Raw genomic sequence first — 27158 nt, forward strand, 5'->3', positions numbered from 1 at the left:
TCTAAAATGCGCAAGTCCAGCGTGGTTCATACCATTGCTTGGTGCTCAGTGTGTCCATGGGTCCATTCGTTCAGTGCCATTATTAAACACCTACTATATGCTTGGTACCATGCCGGGCACAAGGATCTGTAAGTGAATGTCCCTGCGGGCCACCTTGTCAAGGAAGATGAAGATCTCTTTCATCCTTGACGCCCCTCCCCGATCATCATGGTGGAATCTGTGCCCACAGGACCATGGCAAAGGTGAACTGATCCCCGAGAGAGAGCAAGGCTTCACGGTTGTGAGGGTGCCTGATGTGCAGCCAGCAGGGTGTGTGAGGTGGGAGTGGCCTCTCAGCGGAAGCCAGGGGTGGAAGAACCCTTGACCTCCCCGCCACACCCGCCCGCCTGAGGAACCTGTTGGACCTCTGAGAGTGCCAGGGTCGCTTCTGCAACCTCTTGGCAAAGCTATCTTGTCAGTGGACCCAGGAGCACTTCTCCCGAGGGTCTTGTATGATATTAAAGGACCAGCCTTAATATTACACTTCCCAGGGGCTCAGGAGAGAGACTGCGGACAGCGAGAATTATTTTCAGGAAATGAATCTAAGTACACCAAGCTCTGAGATAAAATCCTGTCTACACAGCTTCAGTTCTGTTCTCGTGCCCAGCTCCTCTCTTGCCTAATTTCTCTCTACCTTTATCTGCTGTTCCCTCTAAGTTCTATCTCAAGTTTCTTCTTCTTCTTCTTCTTCTTCTTCTTCTTCTTCTTCTTCTTCTTCTTCTTCTTCTTCTTCTTCTTCTTCTTCTTCTTTTGTTTGTTTTTCGAGACAGGGTTTCTCTGTGTAGTTTTGGTACCTGTCCTGGATCTCCCTCTGTAGCCCAGGCTGGCCTCGAACTCACAGAGATCCGCCTGCCTCTGCCTCCCGAGTGCTGGGATTAAGGGCATGCACCACCGCCACCCGACTAAGTCTCTCCTCTTAATTCTGCCTCATCTAGGTCCTTCTCATCTCGTTCTTCCCCAGCTGGTACTTCCCCATCTGGCTCTTCCTCACCTTCCATCTCATCCACACGTCCTCTCTGGTCAAAATCCTCCTTGTCCCTCTCAGTTCTCCGTCCTCAAGGTCTCCACTCCTCTCTTCCTCTCCGTCTCCTTGTACCTCTAAGCCCCTCTCTAAAAATAAAACTGCCTTTTTATCCCTTTGACCCTTATCTCTCCAAGCTATCTCCACTCCTGCCGTTTCCGGGGAGTGTGCTCCATTGCTAGGCAACTTGGCTAGACAACTTCCATCACAGCTGGATGCACCTGTAAGTTGGAACCCTTTAGTTCTGAGTTAATTGTTAAGGGTGGATCTAAAACTAGAGATAAGACTTTGGAAAGGAAAAGGTTAAGCTTAATTAGCACATCCGCCAGGCCTTCTCTGACAGGTAGTCTGGACGCTTAAGTCTGTTCTAGAGAGTACAGAGGTATCTCTGATAAGGTACTTTCCTCCATCTGGGGATGGACCTGGCCAGATGCTGCCAATGATGATAATTACAGGGAGGCTTGAACTGGGGTTCTGGCTGAGCATAGCTGTCAGCACAGAAGGTTATCTAAATATTCCTAGAAGTGGTTAGGTGAGAAGTTAGAGGTCTATAAAGTTGGTAAGGCTGTAAGAAAGGAGGGTCCGAGCTAAATTGTGTAAAGCTATTACTTAACGTCCACCTGACCTAGGCGGTGTCTCCTTGTGGAATTTGCCTTAATTCAGGAGACTTATTATATGGCGGTTTAGACTGTTATTCCTGTTAGTCCTTGAATGTGGCTGAGGGAGATACCTGATTCCAACACTAAAAGGAGAAGAAACGGATGGGCCCGAGGGAAGGAAGTCTTTCCTGAAGTTTATTCTCCAAATACCTCGAAGGTATATGTACAAATAGTGATCAGTCCACCCTGTTAGCAATTCTTAGGAAATAATCAATTGGGAAAGCTATGAAGACACACATGATTTTCATAACACAATACAGCTGATATATAACAAGCCAAGTAACACCAAAAGCTCCTTGGATTTGGCCTCCTCTGGAGGAATTCCTTGATCCCTCCAGGTAGTGACTTTGCCATAACCAGCTGAGTTCTTATGATAGATTCCTGCGGCTCATAGCTTGAGGGCTGTGTGGGACAGCAGTTTCAGGATGGCAGCCTTCCTTGCTGGTGTTTTATTGTCCTTTTCTGACAATTTACCAAGGACAGGAAAGAGAGAGTTAGAAGTAAACCCCAACCAGGCATGGTGGCACACACCTTTACTCCCAGCACTCAGGAGGCAAAGGTGGATCTCTGTGAGTTCAAGACCAGCCTGGTCTACATAGTGAGTTCCAGGACAGGAAGGACTATGTAGAGAGACCCTGTCTCAAACACACACACACACACACACACACACAGGAAGTGTGGCCTCAGTTGCCCTTAGCTGTGGAACCACCTTACTGGCCCTAGAGACATTTTTGGTTGTCACAACCGAGGATGTTAATGCTACTGTTGTCTGCTGGGCAGAGCAGGGGTGCATACTGTAAAGTCTTGTGCGGACTACCTCAAATGTCAGTGGCACCAAGACTGAGAATCCCGGGGTTGGGGGTGGGGCTCCGGCATCAGGAAGAAGCCTGGAATGCTTTCATTTATTTATGTATTTGAGATAGAGTCCCAGGTGGGCTAGCCTCCAGCTCACCTTAGCCGAGAATGACCGTCAACTCTTCATCCTCCTGCCTCCACTCTCCTTTACTGGCAAGGCAGGCATGCACCTCCACGCCTGGCACTGTGTCCTCTTTCTGTTTTGTTATACAGGGCCTCTCTATGTAGTCCTAGCTGTTCAAGGACCAGGCTGGCCTTGAACTCACAGAGACTCACCCGATTCCGCATGTACCACACCCCCAGGCCTCCATACTGTCTTCCTCAGCATTGGCTCTGCGTTACATTCCCAGCAGCAGCGGGCGGGACGCGCACATCACCCACACTTGTTATTTCGTCCCCTGTAGTAGCTTTCCGTTGCTGTAAGGAACTGACTGAGGCAAGTGTGGAGAACAGGTTGCTTTGGGCTCAGCACACTGGAGGTGCCAGTTCAACGTCCAGTGTCCCCGTTGCTTTGAGGCTTACTTTGGTTTATTTGCTGCCATTTTAGGGTAGGGATAGAACGCAAGCCCTCCTGCTCTGTCGCTGGACCTCATTCCCAGCCCACTGGAGGCTTCTGGCAAGGGAGAGCGTCACAGTGGAGCACAGGGACATGCTGTGGAGCACACTGCTCACCTCAGCCAGGACAGAAATGAGAGGAAGTGCTGGCCTTGGAGGGCATGCCCTGGGACCCAGTGACTGCTGCTGGGCCCCGCCTCCTGGAGATTCCACCACCTGGGGACCTACAGGGAGCACCCATCCAAACTGCTGCATGAGCTCATGGGTGCTTTCTTTCTTCCTGTTAGGACCGTCCCACTGGATGTATCATTGTGGATTTTTCTTAAATTATTTTATTACTTATTTATTTTTATGTATGGGCATATTGTCTTCATGTACGTCTTATACCACACGAGTGCCTGGGTGCTCACAGAGGCCAGAAAAGGGTGTTGGATCCTCTGGAACTGGAGTTACACACAATTGTGAGCTGCCGTGTGGGTGCTGGGAATTGAACCTGGGTCCTTAGAAGACGAGACACTGCTCTTAAACGCTGAGCCATCTCTCTAGCCCTACTGTGGTTCTATTTGATGTGTAGGTGTGTGTGTGTGTGTGTGTGTGTGTGTGTGTGTGTGTGTGTGTGCAATGCCAATGGCGGCCAGAAGGGGGCGTGGTGTCAGAGCCTCTGGAGCTGGAGTTACAGGCAGCTGTGATCCTGCCTGATACAGATGCTGGGACCTGAACTTGGGTTCTCTGCAAGGACAGTAGGGTGGTGTGAATGGGCACGACCCCCATAGATTCATCTATTTGGACCCTGGGTTCCCAGTGTTGGACGGGTTAGGAAGTGTGGCCTTGTTGGAGCGGGTGTGTCACTGCAGGTGGGCTTTGGAGTTTCAGAAGCCGAGGCCAGGCCTAGCTCTTTCGGCTTCCAACACCTGGATCAGGTGTAAGCTCTCAGCTACCGCTCCAGCGCCACGACTGCCCCCCTGCCGCCATGATGGACTGACCCTCTGAAACTGTACACAGGCCCCCCCCAATTAAATGCTTTCTTCCATCGGTTGCCTTGTTGATGGTGTCTGCACACAGCAATAGAACGGTGGCTGAAACCAAGGGTGAGTGATCTAACTGCTGAGTCAGCTCTCGGACCCCGAGGTCCGGCGTCTGATGTTCTGGCCATTTGTGCGTCATCTCTGGGAAACATCTCAAGTCCCGCTGTCTTCTTTGTTGTTGAGTTGTAGGAGCTCTTTATATATTCCGGACACTCGTTCTTACCAGAATATGGTTCTTGGGTGTTTTTTCCATTTCGTGGATCATCTTTCCAGTTTCCCAGTGTTGTACTGAGAGTCACAAGGTCTGGGGGTTTGTTTAGGTTTATTTGGGACAGGATTTCACTGGACAGCTTAAACTGGCCTTGAATTCACAGTCCTTGAGGCCGAGGGGATGGCACAGTGGGTAGAGCATTTGTCACGCATGTATGAATACAGCACCCACATAAACAAGCCTGGTTGCCATGGCACCCACCTTAACTCCAGCAGGTGGGAGCACAGGAAGAATTTGTACTTAAAGCTGTTTGGCTAGATGGTGGAATCAGCAAGCTCTGGGTTCAAGGAAGAGACTGCCTCAGCCGGGAGGTGGTGGCGCACGCCTTTAATCCCAGCACTTGAGAGGCAGAGCCAGGTGGATCTCTGTGAGTTCCAGGCCAGCCTGGGCTACACAAAGAAACACTGTCTCAAAAAAACAAACAAACAAACAAACAAAAGAGACTGCCTCAGTATGTAAGGTGGAGAGTGATTGGGAAGACATGCAGTGTCAACCTCCGGCCTCCACATACATGTACATACGAATGTATGTGTACACAGGCACACGTCACCACATGCACATACGCATGTCAAAATAAAAAAAAAAACACGACTAAATCAGTCCTTTGCACGCGCGTGTGTGTGTGTGTGTGTGTGTGTGTGTGTGTGTGTGTGTGTATCCACGTACACGTGGAGGTCAGAGTGATGTCTGCTTTCTCCTCCCACCGCAGGGGCTTGGGGCACTGAATTCACCTTATCAGGCTCGGCAGTGAGCAACTTTCCTCCCTGAGCTGTCTCTCCGGCCCAGTAGGAAGTCTAGGAACCGGGAGTTGGTTTTGATTTGGAGAAAAAGAAAATTTGAGGCAGGGTTTCATTAGCCCAGGCTGGCATCAAAATCCCCGGGTGGCCAGTGATTATCCTGAACTTCTGACCCTCGATCTCTGCCTGGAACATGGATTCTAGACCTGTGCCACCATATGGAATCTCACACGGTCCTAGGGACTGGACCCAGGGCCTGGGGCACGCTAGGCAGACACACCGCCCATGAGCCTCGTCCTCAGCCCTTTGCTCTTTGAAGCATTGTTTTGCGTATTGGGGTCCCTTGCAATTTTGCATCCGTCCGTGTATCACTGTGGCTGGGGAGGAGGCTAGCTCAGCCACAGCGAGGTTTCCAGTCCCGGGAGCATGTTGTGTTTGTCTGTTCACTTAAGCCTTATTGAGTTCCTGTCAGCGACGTTTTCTAGTTCTCCATGTACATGTCTTTCACCTCCTTGGATACATCCCTTCCCATGCACTTTATTCTTTATAAGTCATTTTACATTGAATTTCAGCTTGCTGGTTGCTGGTGTGAGGAACACGGTTAATTCTGGGAGGATGACCGTTGGTCCTACAAATTAAACTCACTTCCTCTAATAGTGCTCGACTTCCGTCTCTCTCTGTCGTTGCCCACTTCCAACGCCTCCCCCCCTCTTTGGAGACTGTCTGTGGGGCAAACCTTCTGCTGAGAGCCTATGTGTCCCTCCCCTCTTGGTGTAGGCGCTTGCTCTGGTTAGAACTCCTGGACAGGTCTCTCTCCCAGTCTCATTTCTGATCTTAGGGGAGCATATCAGTGTTATTTTTAAGGCCCTTTCTGTTTCTGGTTCCATAAATGTCTTTTTTTTTTTAAGTTAGAAAAAAAATGTTGGATTTTATCAAGTTTTGTGTGTGTGTGTGTGTGTGTGTGTGTGTGTGTGTGTGTGTTGAGACACATTGTTTTGACGTTGAGTCACTCTTGGTTTGCTTTTCTTTTTCTTTTCTTTTTTTTTAAATAATTGATGTAACTTTAGTTTATGTGCATTGATGTGAAGATATCAGATCCCCTGGAACTGAAATAATAGACAGCTGTGAGCTGCTATGTGGGTGCTGGGAATTGAACCCGGGTTCTCTGGAAGAGCAGCCAGGGCTCTTAACCACTGAGCCATCTCTCCAGGCCCCTTGGCTCGCTTTTCTTTAAAAAGAAACCTGATGACCTTAAAAGAAAATAAAACCCAAGTTTGTGCTTTACCCAGAACTACACCCTTGCCAACAGTTCAGAGATCCAGCTGCCAAGAGGTCACGAGGTTCCTACACAGTTCCCACATTTCCAGGAAAGCGTAAGAACTCTTCCCATTTCCCTAAAGGACGTTGTGTTGAAATCACAAAAGAAGATGCAGTTTAAACTCTACAGGGATCTGAGCCATGCGTCCTGATTGTGGTGTTTCGGACATCACCATGACAGCACCGGTTCATTTATTTCTTCTTTGCAGGTGCTTGGGGTACCCCAAGGCTGCACATGCGCTAGGCAAGCACCCCCCATCAGCTACAGCCTCATTAGGCAGATTTGGTTCAAAGATGTGGAGACATGTCCAAGTCATGGTTTTTAAAAAGGTTTATTTATTGGTGTGTGTGTGTGTGTGTGTGTGTGTGTGTGTGTGTGTGTGTGTGTGTGTTGTGTCTATGGAGGGCAGAGGACAACTTTCCTGGGAGTTATTTCTCTCCATCCACCTGTTTTGTTTGTTTGTTTGTTTGTTTTGTTTTGTTTTGCTTTGTTTCGAGACAGGTTTTTTCTGTGTAACAGCCCTGGCTGTCCTGGAACTCACTCTGTAGATCAGGCTGGCCTCGAATTCATAGGGATCTCTCACCCGCCTCTGTCTCCAGAGTGCTGGGATCAAAGGCGTGCACCACCACCGCCCAGCCCATCTGTTTTTTTTTTTTTTTTTTTTTTTTTTTTGGTTTTTCGAGACAGGGTTTCTCTGCGTAGTTTTGCGCCTTTCCTGGAGCTCACTTGGTAGCCCAGGCTGGCCTCGAACTCACAGCGATCCGCCTGGCTCTGCCTCCCGAGTGCTGGGATTAAAGGCGTGCGCCACCACCGCCCGGCTCCATCTGTTGGTTTTTGAGGCAGGGTCTCTCTGATTTCTTACATTGTGCTGCCACACCGCATGTTTATGAAGGACTCTCTGGGCTCCTCCCCCTCCCATCTTGCTGCGTGAGCGCTGGGATTATAGGCATACCACCATGTCCAGCTTTTCGAGTGGGGCCTTGGGATTGAACACAGATCTTCCGGCTTACATAGCAAGCGTTTTTACTTGCTGAACCATCTCTGGCCTCATATTTTTTTAGGATATTTTCCTTCAGACAGTCATCATCTGCTCACCAGAGGGCGGGGCTGTGAGAGGCAGAACTGGGGGTTGGAAATCAGGACATCTGAGTTCAGTCATCCCACACATGCCTGCCCAGCCTGTAGATGTACTCTAGACCCCAGGGCCGGCTCTCTGTGGTTTTGTTGAGTGTCCATTCTAGTTGTGAACACCTGGGTCAGGATGCAGTCCCTCCAGGACATGAGGACAGCAGTGACCATGAGCAGGAGGAAGAAGCTCGCCACAGCAGTAACACCGATCTCGGGTGGTTTGTGGCCATCCTTGGCTCCTCAGCTGCTTGTAGGAACCTCCGCAGATACCAACCCTCCATGCCATGGTGTGTTTACCTGATGCCTTCACACAGCCCCCTGAGTTCTTCATTCTCTGGGTTACTTATAACCCCATGCGATGTAAATGCTACACAGAGCCGTTAGGCAGAACTGTGTGGAGAACAAAGACACAAAAGTCAGTGCGCAGTTCAGATCCAGTTTCTTCCAAATGTTTTCAGGATGGTTGGTTAAATCTGCAGAGGAGCTTGTGGGTGCAGAGAGAGAGCAATGTAACTAGTCATTTACATAGCACACAAGTCATTTACATAGCACACAAGTCATTTACATAGCACACAAGTCATTTACATAGCACACAAGTTATTTACATAGCACACAAGTCATTTACATAGCACACAAGTCATTTACATAGCACACAAGTCATTTATATAGTACACAAGTCATTTACATAGCACACAAATCATTTGCATAGCACACAAGTCATTTACATAGCACACAAATCATTTGCATAGCACACAAGTCATTTATATAGCACACAAGTCATTTATATAGCACACAAGTCATTTACAAAGCACACAAGTCATTTACATAGCACACAAGTCATTTATATAGTACACAAGTCATTTACATAGCACACAAGTCATTTATATAGCACACAAGTCATTTACAAAGCACACAAGTCATTTACCTAGCACACAAGTCATTTATATAGCACACAAGTCATTTACATAGCACACAAGTCATTTATATAGTACACAAGTCATTTACATAGCACACAAGTCATTTACATAGCACACAAGTCATTTACATAGCACACAAGTCATTTACATAGCACACAAGTAATTTACCTAGCACACAAGTCATTTACATAGCACACAAGTCATTTACCTAGCACACAAGTCATTTACATAGCACACAAGTCATTTACATAGTACACAAGTCATTTACATAGCACACAAGTCATTTACATAGTACACAAGTCATTTACATAGCACACAAATCATTTGCATAGCACACAAGTCATTTACATAGCACACAAGTCATTTGCATAGCACACAAGTCATTTACATAGCACACAAATCATTTACATAGCACATAAATCATTTACATAGCACACAAGTCATTTATAGATCACAGAAGTCACTTACAGATCAGAGAAGTAATTTACACAGCATTCAGGCCATTTATATAACACACAAGTAATTTACATAGCATATAAGTCATTTACATAGCTCACAAGTCATTTATGTAGCATGCAAGACACTTACATAGCACATAAATCATTTACATAGCATAAAAGTCATCTACATAGCATACAAGTAATTACCAGATCACAGAAGTAATTATTTACATAGCACGTAATTCATTTACATAACACACAAGTCATTTACATGGCATATGAGTAATTTACATAGCACACAAGTCATTTACATGGCATATGAGTAATTTACATGGCATATAATCCACTCATGAAAAGAACAAATTAGCAAGGCTGGAGAGAGGGCTCAGCAGTGAAGAGCACTTGCCGCTCTTGCAAAGAACCCAGATTTGGTTCCCAGCACCCGCATGGTGGCTCACAACTGACTTCCGAGGGCACCAGGTACACACACAGTGTACATACATGCATACACGCAGGCAAAACACTCATATACATAAAATAAATGCACCCTAAAAAAAAGAAAAAGAACAAGACAGCACTGTCAGAATGTTCAGAATGCTTGTCTTCACAACCAGCGTTAGAGCATCTTCATTCTCCAAACACAGACGATGCACCTTTTCACTGTCATCCCCAGCCCACCGGCCCTCAGTAGCCACTAATCTTTCTGTCTGTATGGATTGGCCTACTCTGGACATTTTGAAGAAGCAGAATTATTATCTGTGGCTTTTCATGATTGGCATAAGGTTTTCAGACTCAGCCATGTTGCAGTGTGGATCATGGACGCTTCATTCCTTTTCGTGGCCGAGTAATGCTCCATTGTGTAGACGTACCACATTTTGTTTATTCATCAGTTAAAAGATATTTGACTTTTACTTTTGAAACAGGGTCTCAGTATGTATTCCTTGCTGGTCTGCAACTCAACAGAGATCCACCTGCCTCTGCCTTCTGAGTACTGGGATCAAAGGTGTGTGCCACCATGCTGGGCCTTAAAGAATATTTGAATTGATTCCATGTATTTGATGAAATAAATAATGCTTCTAGAACAAAGTCCTTTATGGTATATTACCTCCTTTAGTTCTTTCTCATATGTTGAATGTGTGTTGGTGTGTGATCTTAAAATATCTGAGACTCTAATTTATAAAGTACAGATATGCCCTTTTAAAAGATTTGTTTAATTTTTTTTTTTTTTTTTTTTTGGTTTTTCGAGACAGGGTTTCTCTGTGTAGCTTTGCGCCTTTCCTGGATCTCACTTTGGAGACCAGGCTGGCCTGGAACTCACAGAGATCCACCTGCCTCTGCCTCCCGAGTGCTGGGATTAAAGGCGTGCGCCACCACCGCCCTGCTGTTTAATTTTTTTAAAGAAAGATTTGTTTTTTATTTTGTATTTCTTGAGACTATAATTATATCATTCCCCCTTATCTTTCCTCCCTCCAAACCACCCCATAGACTCTTCCTTGCTGTCTTTCCAATTCATGGCCTTTTTATTATTGTTCTTGTTGTTACATGCATACATGTACATGCATGTACATCCCTAACTATGTAAGTACAACCTACTCAGACTGTCTAATGTTACTTACATGCTTCCAGGGCTGAGCATTTGGTACTGGATAACCAACGGTGTGCTCTCTCCTGGGGAAGACTGTTTCTCCTGCTCTCAGCTATCCTTAGTGGCCTGTAGTTCCTTGTGAAGGGTTCAGGCCTGGTGTCTTCCCCTTACTGGTTTATTTTTATTTGTACAAATGTCTTGCCTGCAGGTATTATATGCCACGTGTGTGCCTGGTGCCCTCTGTGGTCAGAGGAAGGCATATTATAGAGAGTCGGGAGCTGCTCCATGGGGGTTGGGAATTGAACCTGGGTCCTGTGCAAGAGCAGCCAGTGCTTTTAGCTGCTGAGTCATCTCTCCAGCCCCAAGAATATATCTTTGAGGCCAAGGTCGCAAAGCCCGTGTTTAACGGGAATCTTCTTGTACCTCACCCCTGGTAGAAGCAGACGGGAGCATTCTCCACCGCTGTATTCTTTCTGATCCCCTCCCAGCACTGTTTAATTGGGGATCACACATGAACTTTGGGAGGACACCTTCAAGCCACAGCATATACCCACCTCTAGGGGGTTAGCAGCATGCCCTGGGCCACAGAGCATGTCAGGAGCAGAGGTCAGAGGAGAACCTCATCTCTCTGCCCAGTGTTCCTCCAGTACAGGGACCCCAATACTCCTGCCCCGCTCACTGCTCTAGGAGAGAAATCTGGTGGTCAGAACTGTAAAACTCTCTCTATTCTCTTGACAGGTTGTCTGAATGGTCTTGCTTCTCTTTCTAACCTGCCTGGTTTTCTCCTGCCTGACCTTTTCCTGGTTAAAAATCTGGCGGACAATGACAGACTCCAAGCCACTCACCAACAGTAAGGTGGAAGCGAGCCTTCTTCCAAGTGAGGAGTCCTCTCCGGCCTCAGACAGGTCAGAGGAGCCACTGCGGAAAGATGGCCACCGCAGCTCTCCATCACAGACTCCTGACCGGGAGGAACCGGCCTCCCCCCCAGGTCCCAGAGATGCCAGTTGTCGGAGGAGCTCCCTGCCACCCTCACACCAGAAGCCTCCGAGGAACTCACTGTCTTCAAATGACACCTGCCCCTCCCCAGAACTTCAAACCAACAGGACAGCGGCCCAAGGTCCAGAGGTCCCGGACACCAGCAGTTTGTCCTTCCCAGCCAGGCCTCCAGGACAGCGGGCCAAATCCCCCTCCAAAGAGGACAAGAAGCAGGCCCACATCAAGAGACAGCTGATGACCAACTTCATCCTGGGCTCCTTCGACGACAACTCCTCTGATGAGGACCCCAGCGCTGCCTCCTTCAGGGACTCTCCCCGGAAGAGCAGCAGGCCCAGCCTGGGCACCCTGTCCCTGGAGGCCACACCAAACTCCAGCGACCCTGAGTCCCGCACACCCACTATGAGGTAACGGACCTTCTCTTCACACTGGGAGTTGGGAGAGAACGTAGAGTAACATTTGCATCCTTGACGTGCAGTGGGATTGGCATCCTTCCCCAGCTCCTCCCTCCTGCCAACACCCCAGGGTCGCTATGTGGAAGAGCAGAAGGAAAGGCCTGACTTCTTTGCTTCCTGTTCCCTCCTTTCAGAATCACTAATCGTGCACCTGCTGTGCGCACCTGCTGTGTGCACCTGTTCTGTGTACCTGCTCTGTGCTGTACACCTGCTCTGTGCACCTGCTGCAGGCATCTGCTCTGTGCTGTGTGCCTGCTGTGTACACCTGCTCTGTGCTGTGCACCTGCTGTGTGTACCTGCTGTGTGTACCTGCTCTGTGCTGTACACCTGCTCTGTGCACCTGCTGCAGGCATCTGCTCTGTGCTGTGCACCTGCTGTGTGCACTTGCTGTGTACACCTGCTCTGTGCTGTGCACCTGCTCTGTGCACCTGCTGCAGGCATCTGCTCTGTGCTGTGCACCTGCTGTGTGCACTTGCTGTGTACACCTGCTCTGTGCTGTGCACCTGCTCTGTGCTGTGCACCTGCTCTGTGCACCTGCTCTGTGCTGTGCACCTGCTGTGTGCACCTGCTCTGTGCATCTGCTGTGTACACCTGCTCTGTGCACCTGCTGTGTGCACCTGTTCTGTGCTGTGCATCTGCTCTGTGTATCTGCTGTGTACATCTGCTCTGCTCTGTGCACCTGCTGCATGCATCTGCTCTGTGCACAGGGCTCCAGGCCAGCAAAGTGGCTATCTAGAGCTCTCAGCCCAGCTGGGGAAGATGATCCTGTAGGTGACTAGTTACCAGCTAAAGAACCCCAGGTGAAGCTGGGTGGTGGTGCACACCTTTAATCCAGCACTCGGGAAGTAGAGGCAGCGGGGTGGATCTCAGTGAGTTCAAGGCCAGCCTGGTCTACAAAGTGAGTTCCAGGACAGCCGAAGCTACACAGAGAAACCCTGTGTTGAAAAACAAAAAGAAGTCCGTTGGTTCCGCGAAGTCCAAGAGCAGGAGCAGGCCCTGCCACCTACCTGGTGAGGGCCTTGCTTGGCACTGGCAGACAGGCCAGCTCACGTCACACTTCCTCTTCTTTAAAGCCATTAATGCCATCATGGGGTGGGGGTCAGTCACATCCTCATGACCTCATCTGATCCTAACTCCCTAAGGTCCTGTCTCCAGATAGGAGTTCAGCATATGAACTTGGAGCTTACGTCCCCAGCATGAGAATGTGGGGACTTCTCACCTCACTCGTTGAGGGCCAGGGGATATACTCACACTGCGGCAGCTGCTAGCTAGTCTCCTAAAATCTTGGGGTACCCAGTTTCTGTAGAAGGAAACCCAGACTAGAGGTTTAGCTGATTATCTCGGCTTCTTTTTTCCCCATTTCAAACCCAGCTAGCAAAGGCCTGGAAGAAGGCCTGGGTGTCTGGCCAGGGCTCTGCCCTTCTGTGAGAGCTGTGGCAGGAATGACGTGTCTGTGGCCTTCTGTGGTTTCTGATCAAGCCCTTTGGCTCCAGCTCTGCTGCAGGCAGCCACCTCCCGGAAGGACTTCTTCCTGCCAGGCCGCAGTGGCAGGCAGAAGCCCCTCCCCTTCCTGCTGCGACCTCACCTTCCCAGAACCCTCCTCCTCTGGCTCTTTGCTCCTTCCACACTAAAGGCTCCTTTGTTCCCACCAGGGCCGGCTGTCCCTCAGCGGGGATTTGCACTCCTCTCCTCTTCTTTTGTTTTCAGAGACAGGGTTTCTCTGTGTAGCTCTGGCTGTCCTGGAACTCACTCTGTAGACCAGGCTGATCTTGAACTCACAGAGATCCCCCTGCCTCTGCCTCCCGAGTGCTGGGATTAAAGGTGGGTGAGGACCACGCCCAGCTTGGGACTTGTACTTACCATGGCAGACATGGGCTTTGACTCTGCTGTCAGTATCTTAAAATTCTCCGTGATATCCAGGAGGGACTGACCTCCTCCTTTTCATCTTGTGACGAGTCCTGCCATCAGGCGCTCTCTGCCCCTGACCCATCTTTAAAGTCTCCAGCTCCTGGATTCTTTACTGCCCACTCCGCTTTGTTGTTTGCACAGTCTTAGTCATGCCTTTTATGTCTTCCTCTGGTTCCTTGTGTGTCGCCTCCCTCCTGTGCTGAGAAGCAAGTCCCTGAGTGCAGAGCTGGTCCTTCCTCACCGCCCCGCCCGGCACTAGCTGAGGGTAGCCTTTGAGTATTTGCCAAATGCATGGACAAGATAAATCTGCATTCTGGTTCACGCCTTTAATCCCAGCACTCCGGTGGCAGAGGCAGGCGGATCTCTGTGAGTTCGAGGCCAGCCTGGTCTAGCGTGAGTTCCAGGGTAACCAGGGCTACACAGAGAGACCCTGTCTCAAAAAAAACCAAACCAACCAAACAAACAAAAATCTGCATTTCGGAGGCGTGCAAAATACTTGGACAAATGTGAAAATCTATGAATGGATGGGTCGATGGATCGTTGGACAGATGAATGAATTAGATGGATGAGTAGATGGGTGGCTGGCTGGATGAATGAGTGGCTAGATGGATGGAAGATAGATGAGATATGTAGGTTGATAGCTGAATAGATGGATGGGTGGTGACTAGATAGATGAATGGGTAGATGGATGGATGGATGGCTAGAAGAATAGAGGGATGGATGAATAGGTTGATGGATATTGATGCTCTTTGTCCCTTTCCTGGTCTTGGTTGGTCCTTGAGGGCTGAAATTCTCACATAACTCATAGAAACAGAGCCAGTAAGCACATCACACTGTATGCCAAAACAGTTGCTCACAGTCTCTGAACTGCGCGTCACAAACCCCAGATGCAGTGCGACCCATCCTGTTGACTATGCACTCACGAGCTTGGTGCACAGAGGGCCTGGGGCAAGAGACGGCAGAGGTTCAAACCTGCCTCTGTTCTCCTAACAGGGACACACCGGTGTCAACTGCACGTGGTGGGACAGGATGGGGTTCAGGGTCATGACGTTGCAGTGCTGAGTAGGAAGCTATGAAGGGAAACTTTCTCCATCAGTGGTGAGCTGTCTTCCCTGCAGGCCTGCCCTTCCTGTTGCTGAAATACCAGTGTGATAGCGTGGAGGGCACAACTTAGCCTTTCCAAAAAACACATTCCAAATCCCAAAGCACACTGGGCCCTTCGAGTTTCAAAGACAGGACTGTGTGCCGTGTGTCACATGCTAGAACAAGTCCTCAGCAGACGGTAGGCACAGCGAGTGTTTGGTTTTTATGGCTGTACTTTGTGTGTGTGTGTGTGTGTGTGGTATATGTGTGGTTGTGTATGTGGTGTGTATGTTTTAGTGTGTGTGGTATGTGTGTTAGTGTGTGGTCAGGTATGTAGTGTTCGTGTGGTTGTATATGTAGTATGCATGTATGGTTGTATTGTATGTGCAGTATGTGTGTGGTTGTGTTGTGTGTGTGTGTGCACAGAGTGTGTGTGGAGGTCAGAGAACAACTTTCTGGAGTCAGTTTTCCCTCTACCTTGTGAGTCCTGAGGACTGAACTTGGGCTGTTCAAGGGTGACCTTGACCTTGACCACCTGGTCAACCTCCCCCTCCCCCAGGGGTGGGGATCGTAGGCCCGTGCCTCCATACACTGTTTACACAGTCCTGGGGATCCAGCCTGGGCTTCACGTGTGCTGGGCAAACACTCACATCTGAGCTAGAGCATCACACCTTAGTTTTCCTTTAGTGAAAGCAAATTATTCGATGGTTTTTTAGATCAGAAAGTGCAGAGAAGAGACTCGATCAAGGTCACATTGGAGGGGTAAGGACGGCCAAGTTTGTCAGCACACAGTGTCCCAGGCCACAGAGAGCCTCTTGCCATCAGTCAATGTGCATGTGTCTTGTCGCTGACCAAGATTTTCCCTCTGCAATACCCAAAAGTTAAATTTAGCTGCTGATAGCCCAAGAGAAGGGCTGAAAAATGAGGTGGGGCCACAGTCCCATCTGAGCTAGTTCCTTCAAAAGCACAGCTGTTGGGGGAGCGGAGCGGCTCATGGGAGGTGAGGCAAGAAGGTTAGGAGTTCAAGGCTAGCCTCAGCTACACGAGACTCTCTTTTTATTTTGAGACAGGGTTTCTCTGTAGTTTTGGAGCCTGTCCTGGAACTCGCTCTGTAGACCAGGCTGGCCTCGAACTCACAGAGATCCACCTGGCTCTGCCTCCCGAGTGCTGGGATTAAAGGCGTGCGCCACCACCGCCTGGCTGAGACCCTGTCTTAGAAAAAAAAGCTAGAAGAAAAAAGGGAAAGAAAAGAAAAAAAGAAAGGCACAACCGTTGGTTTGTGTGTGGCCGAGCAGTACGCCAGGGTGTGTAGTGCTCCTTCTTTCCCGTCTTACACGGGCCGAGGAAAACCAGCCAGGGTGTGATGGTGCTGCCTGTAATCTGGCCTCCTAGGATGGCTGAGGTCGGAGGATGGCCCAAACCCAAGGGTTTGAAGCCAACCTGGGCAGCAGAAAGAAAAACCAAAATAGAACTTGACCCCGATGGTTTCCCAGACCTGCATGGTTCTGATGACATTGTTGGTCTGGAGAAGTACAGCCCCGGGGATCAGCTGGGGTGCGATGCCTCTGGTTACTTCTCCACGTTAGGTCAGAGTTACGGGGCTGGGGAAGAGGACCACAGCTCTAAAGTCCACTTCTACTAGCCATACCGAGAGTCCATGTGTCAGTGTGTCCCTCGTCCCCGTGCTGAGATCAAATCCCTCTGCTGTACCAAGACTTGCTCTCTTCTGTCAAAAAAAGAATTCAGGAGCCGGGCGGTGGTGGCGCACGCCTTTAATCCCAGCACTCGGGAGGCAGAGCCAGGCGGATCTCTGTGAGTTCGAGGCCAGCCTGGGCTACCAAGTGAGTTCCAGGAAAGGTGCAAAGCTACACAGAGAAACCCTGTCTCAAAAAACAACAACAAAAAAAAGAATTCAGACAAATCCATGTTAAGCTTGCTGCCGATATCCTCACCGTCTTCTGGCTGTGTGAACTGCTGTCCCCAGGTCTCAGGTTCCGGGATGTTAGAATAGCCACAGAACACTGAAGGAGGCGTTAAAAACCTAGCTGGCTGTCAGGAAGCGGCAGAGCCGGCAGGGAGGCTGTTCGGGTGTCTTTGTTCCTTTAAATTGGGTCAATGAGAGGGGATGGGGACTTCTGGGTACTGGTTTGAAACTTACAAAAAGAAAAACAAATCAACCCAATGTGGGCTGCTTTCCTTCCTCCCTTCCTCCCTCCCTTCCTTCCTTCCTTCCTTCCTTCCTTCCTTCCTTCCTTCCTTCCTTCCAGATTTATTTATTATGTATAGTGCTCTGTCTGCATGTATGCTTGCACACCAGAAGAGGGCGCCAGATCTCATTACGGATGGTTGTGAGCCACCATGTGGGCGCTGGGAATTGAACTCAGGACCTCTGGAAGAGCAGTCAGTGCTCTTAACCTCTGAGCCATCTCTCCAGCCCCTCCCCCTTCTTTCTCCCTCCTCCTCCTCCTCTTTTTCTTTTTTGAGATGAAGTTAAAACCAAAGGAGGGGGGCTTCTAGAAAATCTAAATTAAGAATTTTGCTTGCCGGGCAGTGGTGGCGCACGCCTTTAATCCCAGCACTCAGGAGGCAGAGGCAGGCGGATCTCTGTGAGTTCAAGGCCAGCATGGGTTACCAAATGAGTTCCAGGAAAGGCGCAAAGCTACACAGAGAAACTCTGTCTCGAAAAACCAAAATTTTATTCTTCAGCAGTCTTAATTCAGGGCACATTGAACCTCTGACTCTGTATAACTGGGGCAAGGGTCCCTTCACAGGGCGGTTCACATGGCGGCGGGGTGCCTGGTGGTCCCCTAGAGGGAGACCCTGGGCACAGAGCCCAGGACACAAGAGCCAACAGGTGTTACTACTAAGCTCCGCCCTCAGCAACCCCCCCCCCCCCCCCCCCCCGCCCAAGTTCATTGCTGGGTTGTTACGCTGTGCTTCCCTTCTCGGGCCCACGCTTTCCTCATCTGTGAAGCCAAAGTGTGGTGGGGATGAGACGGGGAGCTCCGGGGCTTCCCCCGGTTCTGTGGATGCTTAAGAGGGTCCCCGGTGGCCGTGAGATGGCTCCGAGGGTAAAAAACGCTTGCCGCCAAGCCTGGTAACCCGAGTTCAGTCCCTAGGACCCACGTGGTGGAAGGCGACTCACACAGATCGTCTCCTGATCTCCACACTTGCTGAGGGAGGTCCACTCCCCGCCCACACATCAATAAATACAACTTTAAAACAATCTTCAAAGTGAATGTTGGAAGCTCGCAGGGGCGGGGTTAGCAGGGCTGTAACGGGCACAGGAGCGACCGCCCTCTTCAGTGTCAGGATTTTCATCGGATCCCTACCGTGCATGTCCAGTCTATAGGCTGCAGCGTAGAGGGAGGTGAAACCTCGGCCGCCACCTCTCTGGGGGCGCAGGGGAGGGAGAGGACAGACATCCTGAGCTCTCCCGAGGAGCTCAAGGTCAGGGGTAGGAGCAGGGACGGCCTGGGGAAAGGGGAGGCGTGGCCTGGGCGGGGCAGGCCGCTGGGGGCGTGGCCTGGGCGTGGCCGGGAGCTGGATGGAGGCGAGGCCGTCGGGGGCGTGGCCTGGGCGTGGCCGGGAGCGGAACGGAAGGGAGGCCCTCGGGGGCGTGGCCTGGGCGCGGGCTGGGAGCGGAATGGAGGCGAGGCCCTCGGGGGCGTGGCCTGGGAGGGTCAGGGGCGTGTCCTGGCGCCAGGGCATGGGCGGAGCCAAACGGGAGGCGTGTGACCCTGGCAGGGCGTGGCCAGGCGGGGCTTTGCCCGGGCTTCCAGGAGTAGGGAGCAGTTCGGGATGGCCCGCGAGGCGCACTGTCCCGCTTGTTCCAGCAGTCGCGGGCTGCGGCCGGAGACCCTCCGGGAGGACGCTTCGGCCTCCGGTGGCGACCTGGCGACCCTGCTGTGCCCTAGGAGCAGGGCTTGCTCCCAGGGATTAGGGGTTGCCAACTGCGTATCCTCGTGGGAGCCGGCTAGGATTGGCCGGTGGGCCGGGCACCATGAGCCCTGCCAAATGCAAGGTCTGTTTCCCTGAGCGCACAGGAAAGTAAGTAAGCCCGCGATTTTAATAACTGCTTTTGCAAACTCGTGCGCCCCTCCCAGGCCAGGTCCGCTGTCTGCCCCGGAGCAACCTGGCTTCCCCCTCCTTCCGCCCAAAGAAATGAGAGTTTAGCTGGGGCCGCTAAAGGATGGAGCCCGCCTGGCAAACTAGTGTGCTAGGTGGGCACTCAGTGATGTTGTTTGGAGAACGCTGCCCAGCACAAAAGTGCCTCAAGATTGATCCCTGGGTCGCTCCCCCCGTCCCGTCCCCCCCTCCCCCGCGCCCCCACGCGCCTTCGTCCCTTTGGCCTTGAGGAAGTGACATTTGTGGGAGGTAACACTGTTTGAAGCTGAAGGCACCCTGAGCAGGCTTTGTATTTAAGGTCATTTTCTGAGCTTTCTGATTAGGCACAGCTTCTAGCCCCACCTCCTCGACTGTTAATGTCCTTTCTCCCTTCATTTTATTGTACGTTAAAACAGTCACCAAAGGGATGCTGTGTTCGTTGCTGAGAATCCAGCCCTGTAGCCCGGAGTGTAGCACACATTTGTAATCTTGGCACTGCTGAGGCAGGAGGATGGAGTTTGAGGCCAGTTGGGGCTATATAAGGAAATCCAACACACATAAAGCCCAAACAAATGTACAGACTTAGTAAATTATGGATAAACCAAAAGAGGATTAAAGATATAATTCCATCACGATCAACAGTAGGTAGTAGACAAGTCTGTGCACATGTTTAATTTATAAAATGGAACCATACAGAATTTATTGTATTGTAACTCACTTTTAGTCTTTTCTTCAAGTGGGCTTAGCAATTTATGAGTTTATCTGTGTTTATCTGGCCTGAGAGCAATGGTTCTTATGTGTTCAAGCCGTTGAAAACAACAAGAGAACACCATTGAAGTGAAGACTATGTGAAATTAAAAGGCCAGCATGCACAAATAAAGTTTTATTGGCACACAGTTACACTCACTGGTTTCTGGAAAGCCTGTGGCACCACTTGTGGGCTTTGCTAGGTAGCGGGACAGAGGCTGGATTATTACACTTAAGTATCAGCTAGCAGGGACTTGACTTGCCAATCCTTCCTCTATGTGCCATGCTTTTACTGGGTCCAGAATGTTCCTGTAAATGGATGCACTTTAAAACGTGCCAGCAGTCACCACGTGCACGGAGAGTCAAGCTGGGTCTCCTCTTGGATGCAGCCCTGCCAGCCGCAGCCTGCAGCTGAGTCGCTGTCTTCTTTGCTACGTTCTCGGGGTACATTAACCTGCTCCATCCGGATCCGCTGTGCACACCCCATGTGTAAAGCTTGTCTCTGCAAACAAGAAGGGGCATAGTTGTGTTTGGGAAGAGCTACTTGTATCTTCCAGAAACTCCCAGTCAGTCCAGTGGGTAGGCAAATGTCTGGTCAGGTCAGTAGCCTCCCCGTCTTTGTGGCTTTGCCTTCTGTCAATCACGTCTGAAAATATTGAGTTAAAAATTCTAGACATAGTTCATGTTTTAGGTTGTTGGCTGCCCAGAGGAATGTGATGGAATCTTGTGAAATCCCGTCTGGGACACAAAGCATCCTTTTGTACAGTGTATATACCTGTGATAAAGTCTATCTTATAAATTAGCCATGCTCAGAGATTCACAGTAACAGGCCAGACGGTGGTGGCGCACACCTTTAATCCCAGCACTCGGGAGTGCTCTGTGAGTTTGAGGCCAGCCTGGTCTACAGAGCGAGTTCTAGGACAGCCAAGGCTACAGAGAGAAACCCTGTCTCGAAAACAAAACAACAACAAAGGAGATTAACAATAAATAATAGTGATGATAATAATAATAGAATAAGTAATTCTAAATAAATAGACTCACTGTAACAAGGTACTGTAATAAAATTTCCAGCATCTCTACCCTCCTGCTTTGGGGCCATTGTTGTAAGGGTTACTTGAGCAGCATGGTAACATAACGGCCGATGTGGTAACCGGGAGCAGCACTAAATAACTAATGTGTGGGTAGCATTTACTGAATTTATAAGATAGACTTTATCACAGGTATATACATGTAGGAAAACAATCCAACCATCCAGTATCTATGGGGCTCAGGACTAACCATAGTTTTAGGCTTACACCTCCAGTCGGGAAACAGGTTCCCTGAAGATGTCCTACAACTCCAGTTCAAGGTCTAGGGGCTCTCTCGGTGATCAGGATGGGTAGAAGGAATATGTATTACAAGGAGACTTATTAGATCACCCCACATACTCATTACACCCGCCACCATTTGTGGGGTGCTTTTACCATGCTAGTATGAGTGCTTTGTATGTGTCATGCCATCTTCATGTGCTGTAACCTCCAATTCCTCTTTTTCTTCCTTTCTCCTTTTTGTTTTCTTCTGTTTTTGTTTGTTTGTTTGTTTTGAGACATGGTTTCTCTGTGTCATTTTGGTGCCTGTCCTGGATCTTGCTCTGTAGACCAGGCTGGCCTCGAACTCACAGAGATCCACCTGCCTCTGCCTCCCAAGCTCAGATTACAGGCCTGTGCCACCATTTGGCGGGAAGGAAGCGCCTCCTTTGCCTTTTTATCTCTTTGCTTCCCTGTGGTGCTGGGATAGAACCCAGGGCCTCCCGCATGCTAGGCAAGGGCCCTGTCTCTGCTCCACAGTCCTGTTGTCCCCATTTTACACACAGGGAAACTGAGGCCTTGAGTGTGGTTTGAGCAAAGCAGGACTCCACCCCAGGCTATTGCCCATAGGGTCCATTCCACGAGCTCTGAAGTTCTACCATGTTAGGAGCTCAACCTGCCTAACTGAGAAAGCCTTTGGGGACCCCCGTGAGGTCCTGTAGCTGGCCATGTCTAAGCAAAGAGCCAAGAGAAGGACCCAGGACTGGGGTCCGGCACACCTTCCCAGGGCACAAGTGGTTCATGGAGCACTGGAGGTCACACCCCTCCACCTCCCCTGTCCTAATCTGTCTTCTCTGGAAAAAGCACCCACGTCCTTGAGTACACCTCACTCAGGCCACATAGTCTCCAGGGAATACATTCTTCCCTGGCCTGTAAAGGTGTCCACGTGAGAAGTGTAGTGGCTCGCTCCTGAAGCACATTTAACCGCTTCCTCTATTCCCCAAACAAACTCGCTTCACATCAACCCAAAACGGTGAACTTGCAGGAACTTGGAACCTGTTGATGACAGGGTGGTAGCCCTGGGCGACGCACTGGTTAAAGATAGTTAGAACCCCCGCCCTGTGTGACCCCAAGCAGGCACTCTTGAGCTGGAGTCATACTTCTCTGTCACCAGAGTCCATTCTCAGCCTTTTGGGAGTTATCGAGGCCGCCTTGAGGGCCGGCCTGGTCCAGCATTGACATCGTGTGGAGAACAGTAGGGGTGGGTCAGTAGCATCAGGGACCTCACACTGTAGATCTGGGCATCTGAAGCCGGGGCTCAGGCACGTATCCCAAATGCTGCCCGGGTTCCTTGTCCTGTGAGGGGGTTGGGGTGGAGAGGATGAGATGTGGGATAGAGTGGAGAAGGGTGGAATGGGATGGCATAGAACTGGGAGGGGGAGGGGGGACTCTGCTTCAGCGTGGGGTCCTGTTGTTGGGTGCTTTTAACTCTTTGCTCTTTGGGGGGCCCGCCACCCAGCTCCCAAATTAATCACACACGGAAGCTTATTATTACTTATAAATGCCTGGCCTTAGCTTGGCTTATTTCTAGCCAGCTTTTCTTAAATTATCCCATCTACCTTTTGTCTCTTTTACTGTTCTCTATTTCTGTATATATTATCTTTCCTTCTTATTCCCTGTCTGGCTGGTCCCTGGAGTCCTCCTCTCCTTTTCTCGTTCCTTGATTTCTTTTTCTCCTATTTATTCTCTCTGCCTGCCAGCCCCACCTATCCTTTCTCCTGCCTCACTATTGGCTGTTCAGCTCTTTCTCAGACCAATCAGATGTTTTAGACAGGCACGGTAACAGAGCTTCACAGAGTCAAACAAATGCAACATAAAAGAACGCAACACATCTCTGCATCATTAAGCAAATGTTCCACAGCATAAACGAATGTAACACATCTTTAACTAATATTCTACACCAGGGCCCTCCTCCCTCTGGGTTGAGGTATGCGCTGTCATGGGGATTCTGTGCAGAACTGCCATTGCTTACATGAGAGCTCTAGCCATGGTCTGTCCACCGCTGCTTTTAGAATTGCACCGGGCCGGGCGGTGGTGGCGCACGCCTATAATCCCAGCACTCGGGAGGCAGAGGCAGGCGGATCTCTGTGAGTTCGAGGCCAGCCAGGACTACCAAGTGAGTTCCAGGAAAAGGCGCAAAGCTACACAGCGAAACCCTGTCTCGAAAAACCAAAAAAAAAAAAAAAAAAAAAAAAAAAGAAAAAAAAGAATTGCACCGGAATTAGAAAACTAGTTTCCCGGGCCACCTACCTTCACCTCCTAGAGATAGGGTTCATCTTAGGCCGCAGCACCCACCCCTTCCCTCTCCCTCCCTTCTTTTGATATTTTTGAGACATGATTTCACATAGCCCAGGCTGGCCTTGAACTCCCCAGGATACCTTAAACTCCTGCTCTCCCTGCATCTACTTTCTGAGAGTTGGGGGTTACGGGTGTGTATTCAAGCATCAATACTAAAGCCGCCATGTCAGTCTAGCTCAGGGTCGGTGTGCTGTTTTCCTAAAGGACCAAATAGTAAATACTTTCGGCTTTGTGAGCATGCAGCTTTTTTCCATTTCCAGTGGCAGCAGGCTACCCAGGGCCTGGCTGTGAAACAGGGTGTTTGTCTAATTTGTGATATGTCATGATACAGAATTCGGTGGACATTTCCCACCAGCCACTTAAGCCTGTTAAAGCCATTCATGGCGGATTGGGTTTGGCTCAGGGACCATCTTTGCTCACCCTTGACCTGGTATCGTTCCAGAAGGCCCTGGGGAGGGTGTATGTCCTGAGAGATTCCCAAGGGTTGGGCTGGCAAGATGGCTCAGTAGTAAAGGCGCCGGCCACCCACCCTGACCTGAGTTTAATTCCTGGAATCTACGAAGTGAGAGCAGAGAACTGACTCCCAAAGGCTGCCCTCTGACCTCTCCATACACACACTAGTCCAGGCAGCCCCTCCCAAAATAAATTAATAAATGCATTTAATTAAAACTTTAAAGGAGAAATCCCTAAAGGCCTATTTATCTGTAGCCTAGTTATCTGTAAGATTTGTTTTTATCTCTGTGTGTGTTTGTCTGTGTGTCTCTGTGTATGCTTTGTATGTGTGTGTGTGCGTGCGTGTGTGCGTGCGTGCGTGCGTGTGTGTGTGTGTGTGTATGTGCGTGCATGTCTGTATATGCTGTGTGTGTCTGTTTATGCCATATGTCAGTGTATCTGTCTGTGTGTGTGTATATATGCCGTGTATGTCTGCGTCTGTGTATGCCGTGTGTGTGTGTGTGTGTGTGTGTGTGTGTGTGTGTGTGTGTGTACTCTCAGAGGCCAGAGGAGGGTGGCAGACCCTCAGAAACTGGAGTTGCAGGTAGCTGTGAGGCATCTGATGTGGGTGCTGGGTCCTTTGGAGGAGCAGGAAGCTCTCGGCTCTGCTGAGCCATCTCTGTGGCGCAGTTTTGAGCCCAGTTGTGAGTTGTCTGTAAGAAAGTAAATTCAGCAGCTCCCCTGGCCCCTGCCTCCTCCCCGTGCTTCCGTTACTGACATCAGAAATGCTGGTGCAGACGCCGCCTTCCCGCCTGCCATGTGGTGGTCAGGGTGCTGGTTCCCACCCGTCCCCTAGGGAAGACAAGAGAGGGCGATGGATTCAAGTGCTGGAGACACTGGGGCCCTGCACAGTCTCCTCGGAGGGAGAGTTTACTTTACGGTGGCCCTGCTCATTCATTCCCAGACTCTGTTTGTTCTCTGGTCCTAGGAGGGTGCCCACGGTCTAGTGCATCATTAGAGTTTTACCGTTGAGTGGCACACCCACCTGCTTGGATGCTTTGTGTTTAATCTATTTAAAAAGTTTTTGGAGAGAGGAAGTGTGTGTGTGTGTGTGTGTGTGTGTGTGTGTGTGTGTGTGTGTGTGTGTGTCTGTGTGTGTGTGCCACAGCACACCTGTGGGGGTCCAGACACCTTGCAGGAGTTGTTCTCTCCTTCCATCTGGGGCTGAAGGGCCCAGACTCAGGCTGGCAGTCTTGTGACAAGTGCTTTTAACCTGCGGACCCACCTTGAATTAATTTGATTGAGACAGAGACTTTCCATGTGGCTCAGGCTGGCCTGGAATTCACAATCCTCCTGTCTCCGCCTCCCAGGTGCTGGGATTTCAGGTGTGCGTCGCCACTCCCCGCTTCGGATCTTCCGAATATTTCATTCTCTGAGAGGAGGCACTGGGTACCGGAGGGGTGTTGCGGGGACAGGCGGGCAGTAGGCAGCTGATCCCGGAACAGAAAGCCGCTCGCTTGGGAGGATGGCTCTAGGCCAGTCAGGTTTCCCAGCCGGAGCTCTGATGGTGCTTGGGGCTGCCCTGTGCATAGTACGGGGCTGAGCCACATCTCTGATTTCAACCGGTTAGGTACCACGCTCCCTAAGTCGTGACAACCAAGAAGGTATTGTCACACATCCCCCTGGGGAGCAGAAATGCCCTGCTCGACAGCTCCCATGCCCACACTCTTATTTCCAAGGTGATGCAGGATATTTATCTTTGCATCCTAATCGATCTTTCCTGCCTCAGTATTATATTCTGAGGTTAGATAGGGTTGGATTACCCACCCAGCTCTGCTGCTGTGTGAATTGAGCCTCCCTGAACCTCTGTCTTGTTATTGAGAACAAACATCAGCCTCTCATACACAGAGCGGTAAGAAGTCTTACCCCAAGAAGGTCCAGGCCATTGTACGCCCTTGACTACATTGATTTCCTCCCAGGACAGCGCCGCCTGGCCTTGTGGCCCAGCAGCTGGCTGGGCTAGCACCTCTGGTGTTGATTGCTACTCGAAGCCATTTCCAAACCACCGTGGAACATTTCGGCCCTCACCCTTGTCCTTCTGTGTAAGGTCAGGGCTTAGCGTTGGGCCGGAGGCACAGCACTTAGGAAGTTCTCCTTCAGTTGGCTCCAATGCCAGGGGAAGGTCGTCTGTCTGGAGCCAGCGTTGGTTGGCCTCCAGCATTGTCAAAAAAGAATCAAAATAACCCTGTGCCTGGAGATGGCGCCTGGATCAAGGCCAGCCCTGCAGCCTCGCCTGTTTCCTTGATGGTATTCAGGGATGCTCGCGGCCTGCCTGATGAAGGGATTCCGTCACCAGCCTAAAATCAAAGTGATGTCACAGATGGTTCTGGGCCCCAAATGGAGTTTTTCTTTATGTGGCGTTTCCATCGACTCACAGGAGCTGGAAGGTTTGTGTGTCTGTGGGAGGGGTCAGGCTTTCTGACGCAGGATGACGTCAGCCTGTCAGGGAAGGTCCAGGAGGATAGAGTTCAGATGGGGGCTTCATGGAGTGGGCTCAGTGAGTGGTTGCCGCTCCTCTTGGTTAAGGAGCAGGTGGACTGTGATTTTTGTGGTGTGGTTATTAATTCGGCGTGCACCACATGTCACACTGAGCCCTTTCCTTTCCCTCTGCTGATGATCTGGACGGCCTCTTTTTTTTTTTTTTTTTTTGAGACAGGGTTTCTCTGTGTAGTTTTGGAGACTTTCCTGGAACTCACTCTGTAGACCAGGCTGGCCTCGAACTCACAGAGATCCGCCTGCCTCTACCTCCCAAGTGCTGGGCTTAAAGGCATGTGGCACCACCACCTGGCTTTGGACAGCCTCTCTTAATCTTAGGTAAATGTGCAGCTCTACTGAATGAGGTGCGTGTTATTGTCCTCATATCCCCGATGGGAAACCTGAGTGCTTCAAGGGACAGTGGAATGGCTATGGCTTTGGAAACAACAGATGTCATTCAGGAGAGGAGTGCTTGAAGCAGGGGCCATGACTGTCTTCACTGGGGTCAGCAGGCCATCGTGTGTCAAGGAACAGGATGCTCTAAGGAGGAGACATTTGGGTTGGGGACATGGCTCAGTCATATTGCAAGTTTGGGGACCTGAGTTTGATTTCCCCCAGACCCATTTAAAAATCAGTATCGAGGCTGAGAGGCGGAAGCGGGAGGATGTGTGAATGCAGCCATTGCAGCCTAATTGGTGAGCTGC

The 27158-nt window shown here is 50.2% G+C and overlaps 2 protein-coding genes across 14 annotated transcripts in view; one reads left to right on the plus strand and one right to left on the minus strand.

Annotated features, from left to right (window-relative positions):
- Positions 1 to 27158, plus strand: part of Acacb (acetyl-CoA carboxylase beta) — a 107563-nt gene that overhangs the window by 8909 nt on the left and 71496 nt on the right. For 7 of the 10 annotated variants that reach the window (XM_042267855.2, XM_042267856.2, XM_076561053.1 and 4 more), the window contains exon 2: positions 11289 to 11950. In XM_042267855.2, coding sequence (XP_042123789.1) covers positions 11298 to 11950 — 653 coding nt within the window. In that variant the 5' untranslated portion in view covers positions 11289 to 11297. Of the gene's footprint in view, positions 1 to 11288; positions 11951 to 18769; positions 19040 to 27158 lie in introns of those variants that run through there. The other 3 variants (XM_015987439.3, XM_076561055.1, XM_042267858.2) reach the window with 2 other exon arrangements.
- Positions 19965 to 26310, minus strand: LOC121825292 (uncharacterized). Of its 4 annotated transcripts, none has more exons than XR_013047800.1 (4): positions 25846 to 26307; positions 25205 to 25501; positions 22290 to 22485; positions 19965 to 20345 (listed from the first exon to the last, which is right to left on the minus strand). XR_013047800.1 is itself a non-coding variant. In XM_076561065.1 (3 exons), the coding sequence occupies exons 1-3, from the start codon at positions 25863 to 25865 to the stop codon at positions 20187 to 20189; spliced, it is 375 nt and encodes a 124-aa protein (XP_076417180.1). In that variant the 5' UTR covers positions 25866 to 26295; the 3' UTR covers positions 19965 to 20186. The 4 variants fall into 4 exon arrangements, 1 of the variants encoding a protein (XP_076417180.1); XR_013047799.1 differs by having other exon boundaries at positions 25205 to 25561; XR_013047798.1 differs by having other exon boundaries at positions 25205 to 26310.

This window comes from Peromyscus maniculatus, chromosome 23 (assembly GCF_049852395.1).
Source record: "Peromyscus maniculatus bairdii isolate BWxNUB_F1_BW_parent chromosome 23, HU_Pman_BW_mat_3.1, whole genome shotgun sequence".
NCBI classification, from domain to species: Eukaryota; Metazoa; Chordata; class Mammalia; order Rodentia; family Cricetidae; genus Peromyscus; species Peromyscus maniculatus.

What these genes read in the sequence shown, in the direction of transcription:
- LOC121825292 (XM_076561065.1), bottom strand. Translation starts at nt 25,865, where the DNA reads ATGGCCTGGACCTTCTTGGG. An exon ending in ATGGCCTGGACCTTCTTGGG is followed by an intron (nt 22,486 to 25,845) that starts GTAAGACTTCTT and finishes ACCCCCTCACAG; the next exon opens with GACAAGGAACCCGGGCAGCA. An exon ending in TGGACTCTGGTGACAGAGAA is followed by an intron (nt 20,346 to 22,289) that starts GTATGACTCCAG and finishes TCTTGTTTGCAG; the next exon opens with AGACAAGCTTTACACATGGG.